General features: G+C 32.1%; 1 protein-coding gene across 1 annotated transcript in view; it reads right to left on the bottom strand.

Annotated features, from left to right (window-relative positions):
- The window catches only part of LOC145323707 (uncharacterized), a 46,026-nt gene extending 34,902 nt beyond the window's left edge, over positions 1–11,124 (bottom strand). Inside the window, exons 1-7 of the mRNA XM_080166175.1 lie at positions 11,017–11,124; positions 8,254–8,353; positions 4,239–4,294; positions 3,877–3,956; positions 1,487–1,528; positions 819–850; positions 361–465 (exon numbers count right to left, since the gene is read on the bottom strand). Of these exons, the coding sequence (XP_080022301.1) occupies positions 361–465; positions 819–850; positions 1,487–1,528; positions 3,877–3,956; positions 4,239–4,294; positions 8,254–8,353; positions 11,017–11,084 (483 nt within the window). The 5' untranslated portion in view covers positions 11,085–11,124. The remainder of the gene's footprint in view (positions 1–360; positions 466–818; positions 851–1,486; positions 1,529–3,876; positions 3,957–4,238; positions 4,295–8,253; positions 8,354–11,016) is intronic.
- Between the last annotated feature and the right edge of the window lie 2,046 nt (positions 11,125–13,170).

Below are 13,170 nucleotides of genomic sequence, written 5' to 3'. Positions count from 1 at the left end.
CCCCCCCCCCCCTTATTAAAAAGGAAGAATAAATTCATTAAACCATACAAAGCATAAGTGTGCGAAATAATTTATCATACTATTTCTAATTAATCTAAAATAAAGGAGAAAGGTGTTTTTTTGGATGAAAGAGAGGTTTAAAAGATAATTTAATTTTTCAAGTTTGAATTTTATTCTATTACTTACTAAATAAGGGCAACCATTTACATTAAAGTAACATATTAATAATAAGCTATTAAATGATACTTTTGATTTTTAAAAGGTAGCAAAGTTAATGTTTTGACGGTCGTGTCAATATTAAGGTCAGTTCCCGGGTTATAGAGTTGCTGCGCCACTAATAGTTTTCTTTTTGTGTGTTACCTTTCCAGAAAACATTTCTTTAACTCCTTCGCTGATCAAAGCTTCCCTGTGAGGCATAAGATCGTCTCCAGTCACTGTTGCTATGCTGAATTCTACTCCTTGTTTCTAAAGAAAAGTAAAATTTATGCCATTGTCGTTTCTAATCATTGGTAGGTATATGTTTTTTACTTTTTTTTCGTTGAAAATATTAAATACCTAGTCTAATCTAATTTATCATTTTATGTCAAGTTAGGCTAGGTTATATTGGCTACTTGTAGCCCCACCCACAGGGTTAAAGCACTGGAGGAATAGGCCCCGGAGGGTTAAAGATAGTAGAAAATTAACATTATTTTCAATTTATTTATTTCAAAGATAAAGGAGAGTGGGTTTTAGTGCTTCATAGGCACTTTCTGGGAAAGCACCAGAAATGGTAAAGATATATTTTAATTTAGACAAAATAAAATAAAAATATTATTTACCTTTGCTAGGGATTGTAGCATTTCTACACAAGCTGAAAATAAAAAAAACATTTATAGAATAACTCATTTATCGCATAGTATTATAGACAGCATTCTGTGGATATTGAAATATAAAATTTTAAAAGATCAAAACCAGTTTGGAAGCCCAAAGGCCCAGTCTAACAAAAGTGGTATTAATTTTATTATTTTCATTTTAATATTCGTGGAAAATTGTCTGTAATACGATGTTATAAATGATTTTTCAGTATGGATTAGAACCAGTTCTATTCAACGAATATCAACCGGTTTCAAAGCGGAAACAAAATTATTTAACTATTTTCAAATTCATTGAAAGTGGGTAATAATGATAGATTCAACTAAATCCAAACAATTTAATGAAATAGTTCAATTTTGATGTAGTGAGTTTTTAGGACTTTCACCAACAATTCTAAAGGAAGATGGTTCGAAACCCTCTAACTGGATAAACGAACTGACCAATAAATGACAGGGGAAATAACAACCTGAAATGACGAAAATTTTTCCCCCTATCATAAAATCCACGTATTTTATACATCCATTTGTCATACTCAGGCTAAATAATAAGGAAGACTATTATAACATTAAATGTTCTTCCTAGGTAATTTTATATCCGGTAAACGTTAGTATGTTACAATAATTAAAATTCTTACCCTTTGGATTGATTCCACCGCCATTTGTAACAATTCTTATTCCTAAAACAATAAGGATCTATCATCTAGTGCAGATCACAATAAAATGTTCCTGGTATCTTTAAAAAATTCATACAGGTGTTTTTTTAAATTGTAAAAAATTGCTTTTTGAGGCTTACAGGCGGCTGGTGCGCAAATGCCGAGCCCTGAATTAAACCCATGTAGTATAAAATATTTGCTTGAAATAAATTATTTCTAGTTCATATTCTTCTATCAATATATGTGGTGTAAAGTAAATAGTGCTGTATACTTTTCGTAAGCGCAGCCTCTCCAACATTGTACGTTTGTAAGTCCTTCCATACGGAATGTATTTGATATGATGCATAAAAATTTTAGGAAGAGCTAACTAAATCCGTGTTAGATACGAATCTTCTTGATAATTAAAAATGTCCGTATAACAGGGTACGTGCTTTTCTTGGCTGCTATACATAATAGTGAAGATTTCCTGTACAAATGAGCATCCACTTTAAGATTTACTAGGTCAATCAGTCTGTTTGTAATGCTACTAAGGTTGGGTATACAATTATTTTGGGAAAATGTGTTTTTCTTTCAGCAATTTTAGATGGAAAGTTGATTATTGTTAAATAATAGCTGACGAATGGATATCTACTATACATATCACTTTGTCCATCGGTACTGCTGCTGATTTATAAGCAATTATATTTATCTGTGTGTTATTCACTTTTTTCATGCTTTTGGAAGTTGTTAATTCTAACTTCATGAGCGTCGCTGCTTAACTTATGGACGGGGGTGTATATTCTGCGCAACATTTGTTTTTTTCCTGCTGAAAAACATTTAATTCCCCCCTCCCCCAAGCTTTTCTCCCAAAGGAGGGGAATAAAATGAAAGAAATGTTTTCTGAACTATTTATTTCTTCTTTTCCCCCCACCCCTTTAGCAGGGGATCCCTTGCAGAATATATACCCCTGCTTATGGATGTTATTGTCCTTGTTTTATAGCAATTTAGACGTGTAAATATTTGTCCTTGTATAGCCATACTGTACAATTGCGACAGAGATAGGTTATCTTAAAAATAATTTGAAAAACACAGTAATGAAAAAATTGGCTCTACCTAACGTAATCTTATATGTAAAAACAGGAAAAAACCTCCCGCCCCCCCGGCCCCTATTTTAATTTTTTTAAGAGGGGATGAATTTTCTTTGTTCACTATGACACTTTGAGGAAAACCGCCAAAAAATCTCTGTAATAGTGAAAAAATCATTAATTAATCCTTAAAACAATAGTCGCCTGCATGCCTCCAATCAAATAAGCGTCGCCCAAGTTAAATTATTCTTTAGAGACTTTATTTCTATTCTTGATGGTGAACAAATATTGTTGTATGTGCTTTTTTATTATAATTCCCAGTGGGGGGACCAATTCAATTATTTTTCCTCAGTCTATATTGTCACTATGGAAAGAACATAAATTCTGATAAAAGAAGGATAACAACATCCATGTAAGCAAAGCTCTAAAATCAGATGGTAGGAAAAACGAACATTAGCACTTAAAGAGAACAGAATATTTGTATCTCAATCTAAATTTGTTTTTTTGGAATATAGCTTTTGATTTTAAAAAATGCTGAATTTCATTTAATGACTACTATTTAATGCAAATCCCAGACTTGGTCTAATTTTTAATTCTCTCGGGAGGGTAGTGATACCTTCCCCAAAATAGTTATAAACCTTCCCAGGACAGATGAGAAGCTGTAAAGGATCCAGTAGTACAGACAGACACATGTCCTATTACTTTTATAAAAAAAGAGCTGTCTGCAAATCAAATTACATGGTACTAAATTATACAACATTGTACAACTATTTTGTCTTACACAATACAAAAACCATTAAACAGTACAAATATATATTGATCATAATAAATGTCCTATATACCAAATATTTATTATAATAACAATAAAATATCATTATGTGCAAAAGAGGAAAACACATTATTAAAATTTTAGAATAATCTATATATAGTAGGTACCTAATGATAAAAAGCATATTAAAAACTTAATAAGAAAACAATAGGGACAGAGAACAAGGATGACAACATCCAAAGTTATGACCAAATATCAGACGGGCAAACGGGTATAGACAAGCAACAAGAATTATAGAGATGCTACACTTATGTCAGGGCGATATCTCGTTGTAGAGTGTTCTACCCTCCCTCAAATAGTTATAAACCTTCCTGGACCTATGAGAAGCTACATTGAAAGAGAAAATTATAACTGGTAAGTGGTTATCGAGATCCTCCGTTATACACAAGCAGACAGACACACATCCTGTTGCTTTTATATAAGGATATTTTCGCTAATGGTGTAATTATTATAGTTGTGCTATTAAAAAATACACTGACCTTGTCTTTTGATTTCTTTTAGGTGAGGTGCAATGCTTTCCAGAAAATCTGGTGTAAATCCTAATTGTGGATTTTTGGATCTGAAAAATTTAAAGTTTATTAGAAAAAAATATGAAGCTTCTTAGTAAAATTACTTTAAAATAAATCTTTTTATTTGAAATAGGGCCAAAACCCATGGGACATTAAAAATCAAGTCAAAGATTAAATTTCTTCAAAATTGTCCAATTGGTTTCCAAATTAAGTAAACATCCCTCTTTGATTGCATGTCCATTCATGGTTGTTTAGTGTTTACATATGTTGCCCATCAAACAGCTATTTTAATTGATTTAATTTTATTTCAGCTTCAAAGTAGATAGTTATACCTGGCAGCAACTAGCAGGGACATGGTAACTTCGGACAGGTAGTCTGACATCAGGTACTGAAAAGAAAAGAAAAAACATTTATTTCAAATAAAAGTCCTATGTCATACTTTGGAGGGAAGGGGGGGGGGGTAATTCATTTAAATAACATTTATATATTCCTAACATTTATTTACATAAATAGAATATTTTAAAACATACAATTACAAACCGACAGCGAGACTTACTGTTACTTTAGACAATGGATCTTGAATTATCTTTAAACTAGCGACTACGCCCCCTAGAGGCCTCTAGGGTAACGAATTTTATAACCCAATTTCTTATTTTAGATTTTAAAAGAAAAAGTAAAAAAAACTATTTTGGGGGATGGAAATTTTTTATTTTTTGGGGGGGGAGGGTGCCCCCCCCCCCCCCATCATTTTTAATTTTAATTTTAAAAAATTTTATTTTTTGGGGAGGGGTATTTTTTTATTTTTGGGGGGTTGGGGGTGTCCCGGCCCCCAAGAAAATAGTTGTAAATCTTCCCTGGACCTATGAGAAGCTACCCTGTTAAGGAGAACCCGATCGGTTCAGCGGTTAGCGAGATCCTTCGGTACAGATACACAGACAAAAAAACATCCTGTTACTTTAGTATAAGGATTAACACAATGTAGATTATGTACCTAATCAAAGTGGAAGTCTAAGTTTCATCAACCCTTGAATAAAATGGAGATAAATTGTTGCATTTCCCCAATTATGACAACCAAATTTACCTCTTCTGTAGTGTAGTGTTTGAAAACTACTAATTGGTACCAAAAATTCAAGATTTAATGAAAGTCCCTCAAGTTTTTAAGCCATCGCACATAGGGGCAACAAGGGGCAACAATTCACCACCCCCAAATCAAGTTTTAAACATTCTATGAGTATTTTCATACCCAATGTACATCAGATTTCAAAGGAATCGTAAAAATACGCTTTTTAAGTAAGCATTCTAATGCATGGAAGTCAAGAAATGCAAAAATTTTCTTACAGAAAAAGGCATACTTTTTGTGTTTCACCAACAATTTTAAAAGTATTATAAAATCTCTTAGAATTAACGTAATTAGACAAAATAACTTCTGATGAGTCATACATTACATATATTTTGACAGTATAAAAGAAAAAAACACAAATTGAAGAAATTAGTCTTAAATAATTCTAGTTGAAGTCAAGATTTTAGTTTTTATTTGTTTGTTTTATAATCAACATTTAAGAAGACAGTAAGAGGAAATATGTTTTCACCGGTTGCCACCGGCTAAAAAAACGATATTTGATTACCCAAAGACATATTTTAATCGCCAGTACTGGTTTCATTTACCCCCCCGCGCCCCCGTAGGGGTTTTTAGCCCGTTTTCTGAACGTGGGTGCACGAAAAGCTTGTAAGAAAAGGCGTTTAAATGCGCTTTTAAAGTCAAAACTTAAGATATAATTCAAATAAATAAAAGACACAGAAACATAGACATATTGGGAAATATTTATTCTGACTTAGAATTAAAGTTAATAATAAATATTTTCAAGTTCTATTGCACTAAATGATGGAGAGGAGAGGGGGGGGAGGCGCTAAACCTAAATCTAAACCTCTTTATGTTTGATGTTTTAATGTAACTAAATAATCGTTTCTATAGATTATTACAAATATCAGGGATCTAAAGGGATAAGACAAAGGTCAATAAATTGTTGTACATCCCCAATGATAATTTACAAAATTACCCCTTTTGTAGATTAAAGTTAGTTGTTAAAACGTTTGAACACACAGCTGTAAAACTTTGGGGACTAGTGTTATAAACAGCCCAATGTCCCCTACCTCACTGCGAAAACGTAAAGTTAATATGCAAATAACGTGAGGTTCTTATAATCATTCTAAATTTGAATTAGCAAGTAGTCTATCTGTCTGTCTATTGGTAATGCTTTGTTTTTAAATTATGTAGTTACAGGGTATTCATGTTTAAAGTCAGCAGTTTTATTTAGAAAGGGAGGGGACTGTTAATTACACTAGTCCCCAAACTTCAAAGTTTTATAATAACGTTTTTATATTCGTTAGCATAAGAACTTCAGGAAATTTAATTGATTTTTTATTGGTTGGTTCATTAAGATGAGTGTCAAAACTTTTCAACCACTAATTGTCATCTACAGACAAATAATTTTGTAATATAATTTATTAAATATGTATTTATTAAATATTGTTATATTTATATTTATTGTTTTGTTCCTTAGATCCCTAGGTGTTAATATATAATACAAAGTAGCTTGATGTCTGTTTGTCTGTCCGCCCATCCCTTAAGATCTCGCTAACCACTAAACTGATTGAATTCTACTCTTCAGGGAATATATCTACTGGTCCTGTGGTTGTTTAAGATCTTTTTCAAAAATAAAAATCCCCCCCAATTTTTTCATATTTCTATAATTAGGGTCGGTCCGTCCGTACATCTGGTACAGTTAGCTCTTTTACTTAACTTAAACAGGCTAGAATTGTCCTATCGATCTCAAACTTTTCATGCTGATTTCTACAACAGTTAGGTACGACTTAGAAAGCACAGCAACTCTATAATCGTTACCAGAAAGTCTGTACATCCATTTATAACAAACTGATTTTTACTTTTTTAAAAACAAATAATGGTTTTGAATGTTAAAAATATCCTATTCATCTGATTTTTTGAATACTGATTCCTATTTCAATAACGTCTATTGTTATAAGCGAAGCATCTGTATAATCAAGTCCTAAAAACGTCAGTATGTCCTTAAACAGTAACATGTATTTAATCAGTTTTAATTACAATTTTGTATAGACATGCATTAATATTCAGTTCTGACACTTGACAAGTGTTAATGTTCGTTTGTACTTCCATTTCAGAGCTTCGCTTCTTTCATGGATGTTGTCATCCTTGTTTAATTACCTCTTGGGGCAAATCCCCTAGAGGCTAGGGGCGAAGCCGCTAGTATACATATAAACAGTAAACAAGAATCATAATATCATTATAAATATAGATATTAGTTAATAAAAATTTATGTTAATCATGCCCACATTTATAATGGATTTATTAAACATAAAAATAAAGTGAAACTTGTAGCTTGCTAAAATAAGGATCCCCATCCACCCCCATTTACACCATCCCCTCCCCTCCTACTGAAATGAATTCCATGACCCCAAATTTGACACTTTGAACACTAAAATCGGACTACAAATAACCTAGTTACACTTTAAAGGGCCCAAAAAGCTAGTGATAGGGTAGCTGCGCTACTAAAAAATTCTCATATTGCTCTGATAACCAAAACCCCTAATTAGACATTTTAAACACGAAATTCAAGATAGTTTATGGATAGATAGATGGATAGATAGATGGATAGGTAGATGAATAGATATATGGATAGATAGATGGATAAGTAAATGGATAGACAGATGGATAGATGGATGGATAGATAGAGGGATAGATTGATGGATGGATAAATTGATAGTTGATGGATAAAGAGATGAATAGTTGATGGATAGATAGATGGATCGATATATAGATGGATAGAGAGATGGATAGAGAGATGGATAGATAGATGGATAGATGGATGGATAGATAGATGGATAGATGGATAGATAGATGGATAGATAGATAGATGGATAGATAGATGGATAGATAGATGGATAGATAGATGGATAGACAGATGGATAGATATATGGATAGATAGATGGATAGATTGATGGATAGATAGATGGATAGGGTAAGGGGGGGCTATTTTCGGGAGGGGTTAATCTGGTAATTTTCTATCTACCTTCATAAAATGACCTTTATCTCCATGTTCCTTTTAAATGACAGAAAAAAACATAAAAGCAAATTTGTTTGTTGTTAAATTACCTACAAAAAAGTATAAAATGAAATTTTTGTGAGATGAATTTTAAGGGTACTAAATAATTAAATCCCCTTTTTGGTTGATTTGCCCCAATGTGCATCGCATGAAATGTGTAATTAAAAACTTTGGATACCAGTTTTAATTAATAGTTTAGGTACTCTACCTGTATATTACCCCCATATAGAAGCTGGGGCACTGCTGTGGGGGTATCGCCCCAAAATCCACTGGAGCATCCTATTCTCACTGACTCCTTATGTTGCCATCTATAAATAATGAAAATAGGTCTGATTATTCGTCTGAACTATTTGCCTAAGTAGAGCTTTAAATTTATGGAAATACCCCTTAAGGAGCGTTTCGTCGTATTTTCACAGTACCTTTTGATGGGTTACTTTACATTAAGTTAGGTTAGGTGATTGCCTCGCAGGGTTAGAGCCCCCACAGGGGCTAGAAATAGGGTAAAAACTACTGTAAAAAAATACAAAGAAACGCCCCTAAAGAGGCGTTGCCTCGAAAGGGACTATACCCAAAGTTTTTTTTATGTTATTGTTAGGTATAGTCAATTTAATTTTTTACCTGAAGGGCCTAATAATTCAATAAATACCGTCGATGGGAGACCTTTAAGGTGCGAGTCTTAACAGCATCACGTAAGACTAGAGTCGCTAAAATTTGTATTTGCTCCTGCTTTATCTTTGGTGTTTGGTTAATAGTTAAGATTATAGAGAATGCCTTGGCCTTTTATACAAGTACAATTAAGTACCAATTATAGTAATACTAAATGTATGCTTAAGCTCATCCGCTGTATAAGATGACTTGACCATACTCTTACTCTACGATATTTCCTTGTGGGGACAAGATGGATGGGCACATTAGACTGTAAATTACATTGGCACACAGTTTTATAATCTTATTCGTTAGTTATGGGTGCTTTTATTGAATTTTGTTTGGTGGGTTCCAAACTAGTAGCGTCAAAAATTTTAACCAATAATTTTAATCTACAGAAGATATAGGTAATTCTTTATCATCATTGGGGATGTAGGTACACAATGAATACATCAATTTAGTGTTTCAATTTAAAGTTTCATGAATGAAGCTTATCTATACAGGAATATGGTGAAATAATAGATATAAAATAGATGTACATTATTAGGGTTGGGCCGGATATCCGGTGTGGCCGGATATCCGGCCGGATATCCGGCCATTTTAAATATCCGGCCGGATACCGGATATTGAAACTATCCGGCCGGATATCCGGCTATAACTTTTTTTATATTTTACACCAAAAATCTCTGCTTTTTAAAATTTTAAATGGCTATAATTTTCTTATTATTGAAGCTAGAAGAACATTTTTTGAATATGTTTATCTTTATGTAAATTTTATATATGAAATCTCAAAAGTTTATTAATAATTTTTTTTTGCTACTTTAATATCTGGTAATTTAGCCGGTTATCCGGCCGGATATCCGGTAATTTGGCCGGATAACCGGATATTTGCCGGATATCCGGCGTTGGCCGGATATCCGGCCGGATACCGGATATCCGGCATTTGAAATCAGCCGGATATCCGGTATCCGGTATCCGGCCAAAAAAGTATCCGGCCCAACCCTATACATTATACATGGATAATAGACATACTATATCTAGATTACGCTTCTAACCCGATTTTTCGTCAAATCTTAAAAGGAACATTATTAGCAGACGATAGTATTGTTATTACATGGATATAATGACGGAAAAAATTGTTGTCAATTTAGGTTGTTAACATGTACTTCATTTATTGGTCAGTTCGTTAATCCAGTAAGAAGGGGGGGGGAGGTAAAGGATGTTGACGTGGAGGGGGGCGTTATGTTAGCCAGCTACAAGTTTCATTTTATTAGAGTTCATGATAATCTTGTGTAAGATACAAGAAATAATAAATCCATTGTTGTACTGGTATCCATATACCTTTGATGTGAAATTATGCAACTTTCTCTATTGTTGCTCAATATTTAATATGAAAGAAGAAAATTTACTCAAGTACGTGCTTGCTATCCAATTTTGTAACAGATGCTGCGCCCTTAGCTAGCATCTAAGGGCTCTGTATTGAAAGGGGTAAGTAAGAAGGGGGCACAAAAATAGCCTAAAACCGACCCAAGGCTGAAATCTAAAAATGAAACAGCCAGAAATTAAGCAAAGACCTATGTAAAGCTTTCTTAAAAACTAAAACTTAATCATTTCAGTAGTTGTCGAAATCTTAAACTTCAGATATACAAAGCTTGAAGAAGCAAAATAAACAACAAAAAGAACTAAATAAGTTTTAAGTTAAAAAAAGTAGTAGAACGATAAAAATTTATGTTAACTTTAAAAAAAAATTTCGTCTATACCTAGTTCTTTTTAATAAGAAATACACATATTTAGTGAATATTATCGTTCTACTAGGTACTTTTTTTAAGCCTTAAAACTCACACCTTTACGGATTTTTAGTGCAATCTACTCCTCCCTTTATCAATATAAGGAAAATAACATGTTTATAACTGATAGGCATTTTCATTAGAATAATATTTTGATCCAAATTACTTTTGGTAAAATATAATTAACAAAATATTTTTCTCAAAATGTTGATTATCTACATATAAATATTATTCATTTGCACGTTAGAATTAAAGAAAGCATTGGAAGCTTTTAATATTTTTATATTAATACCTTAATGATCTATGTACCTATACTTCAATTTTATTATCTTTGAAGGGTGGTGGAGCTTTCCCCATAGTTTTAAACCTTCACTGTACCTATGAGAATCTACATAGTAAAGGAGAACTATATCAGTCCAGAGATCCATCTCTTAGATAAAATAACCTTTCTACTTTTTATAATAGGCTAGGATTGTTTACGAAAACTAACAAATTCGTTACACTTGACTCGGCCGGTTATAACAATGTCACTCGCTTACCGTTTTTGCTGGGAAATAGCGGCTGTGGTCTGATAACATTTTCTATGTAACAATCTAGAAGTTATCATTCTGTCTAGTTTCTGAAATTTTAAAATTGTTAGATGGTCAGATAAAACTATAAATGCACCTCTGGTATAGGCCTAATAGAAGGGGGGTCCAGTGTATTATAGCCACTTTGATTGAAATCACAAAATAAAAATTTAACAGGACAAATATAGAATCAAAGAAATAATCAAAGGGGACTATCCATGAACTAGATATAAGATTTTGGCGAAAAAGACTTTTTCTATTTAGTTTCAAAAGAAGACTAGGTATAACATAAAATATCATTGTTACTGTCATTTTTAAAACATTTTGTATAAATTTTATGCCAACAAAGTATTTAATAAATTTAAAAATAATCATTTTTTATTAATATTTTTCTCTTTTGTAAATTACGTACATACCAACATTATTGAATTTTTATTTCATCGTATAATTACAAAGAAATTTTTCTTAAATCACAGTTTATAGGACCAATTTAATGTTAAAAATTCGTATTCAAAATGTAAAAATTGTACAAAATTATCGAAATTTAAGATTCATAGATAGCTTATATAATTTTAAATTTATTTAATCCAATAATAGGAACAAATATTCTGAAGAAAAAAAACTTTAGGTAAATTAATCTATCAAATCTTGATTGGTTAGTTCAAACTAGCATTGTCCATATTATCAAAAAAAAAATTACAAAAATAGTAATGTTTGTTAATTCTAATTCAGGATGTACAACAATTTGTCGTGCATTGCTTAGAATGTCAATAAACTTAAGAATTAAGGAAAAAAAGAAAAACTAGCTTAAAAATAAAAGTAAGGGATAAGACAATGGATGATAAATTAATGTAAATCCCCACTGATGATAGACTAAATAACCCCTTCTGTAGATTAAAGTTATTAGTTGAAAAGTGGAAAAAACTATTCAAACTCAATAAAAGCACCTAAAGTTTTAAGCCAACAAACTAGATTATGTGGTTTTAAAACTATAGTACTAGTCCAATTTACAGTCCAATGTCCCCTCCCTCCCTGTGTTTAGGTAAATATATCAATAAAAGTCAACTAAAACTTAAAACTCTAATATTGTCTGCCCTGTTGAGTGTTTGGTTATAATATTATTTTGCCATATCCCATCCTTTATCTACTCTCAGACAGACAAAAATTATAAAACCAGGAATTTAGAACTGAATTCTAGGAAAAAATTAAAAGCTTAAGATTTCCAATAACTGCTGAACCGATTAAGTTCTCCATTTTATTGAAGCTGTACAAAGGGGCCGGGATGGTTTAAGGCTATGTTCCTTTGAAATTTAAGTCTTGAGATGGTGTATAGCAGTACTTTTTGCCCTTCGAACTCAGAGCCCTAGATGGTACGAGCACAGCCGCTAGTCTAGAAGAATCTGTGTTTAGCGGATGATCTCGCTAACCACCGAATCGATATGGTTATCCTTCAGAGTAAAGATTCTTTTGGGTAGAGAAGAAGTTTATCTCTTTTCACCTCTACCCTCCAAAGAGAAATCCAACTAGAAAAAAATCCACCAACCACTTAAAAAGTCTTCATGGGCGTAGCTTCTATTATCTTTAAATAGTGCTAATAATAAAAAGAGGAGAAAATTATGAGCACCACTCGAAATTAAGAGACGTTTGCTCAAACTTTACCCCCAAATGGCATTATTGTTTTCTAGAGAAAACCGTTTCCTGCCCAAGGAAACCAATATCCTAGAGATCGTTCTTCATTTTATGTAAATGTTCCCAAGCAAAAAGAATATTACTAAAATTATATAATATCTCTTCACAAGACAGAAAGGGATTTTAATGAATTTTAATCGTGTCATTTTGTATGAAAAGTTTTGGGTTCTCCCCTAGGAGAACACTATTTTGCTTGCAACATTTCTGCCAGTCATAAAAGGTCCTTACTAACGCTTATAATTACTTATTAAAAGGTAAAATATTATCACAATAGAAAAATTCTATAGTTTAAAAGCCTTGTTATTTTCCAAACATTATTAAACTGAAATAATTTCTTTTTTATATTACATAATACAAGCAATTAGAATGTAAATCTTTTTGGAACATTATCTAAAATGTTCCACCATCTGTTTTTCAGAAAACATTTTCTACCAT

The sequence above is a fragment of the Acartia tonsa genome, chromosome 7 (genome assembly GCF_053477335.1).
Source record: "Acartia tonsa isolate MP-2025a chromosome 7, ASM5347733v1, whole genome shotgun sequence".
NCBI classification, from domain to species: domain Eukaryota; kingdom Metazoa; phylum Arthropoda; class Copepoda; order Calanoida; family Acartiidae; genus Acartia; species Acartia tonsa.
The sequence above is the reverse complement of the archived record's forward strand: the minus strand, read 5'-3'. Positions and strand labels throughout refer to the sequence as shown.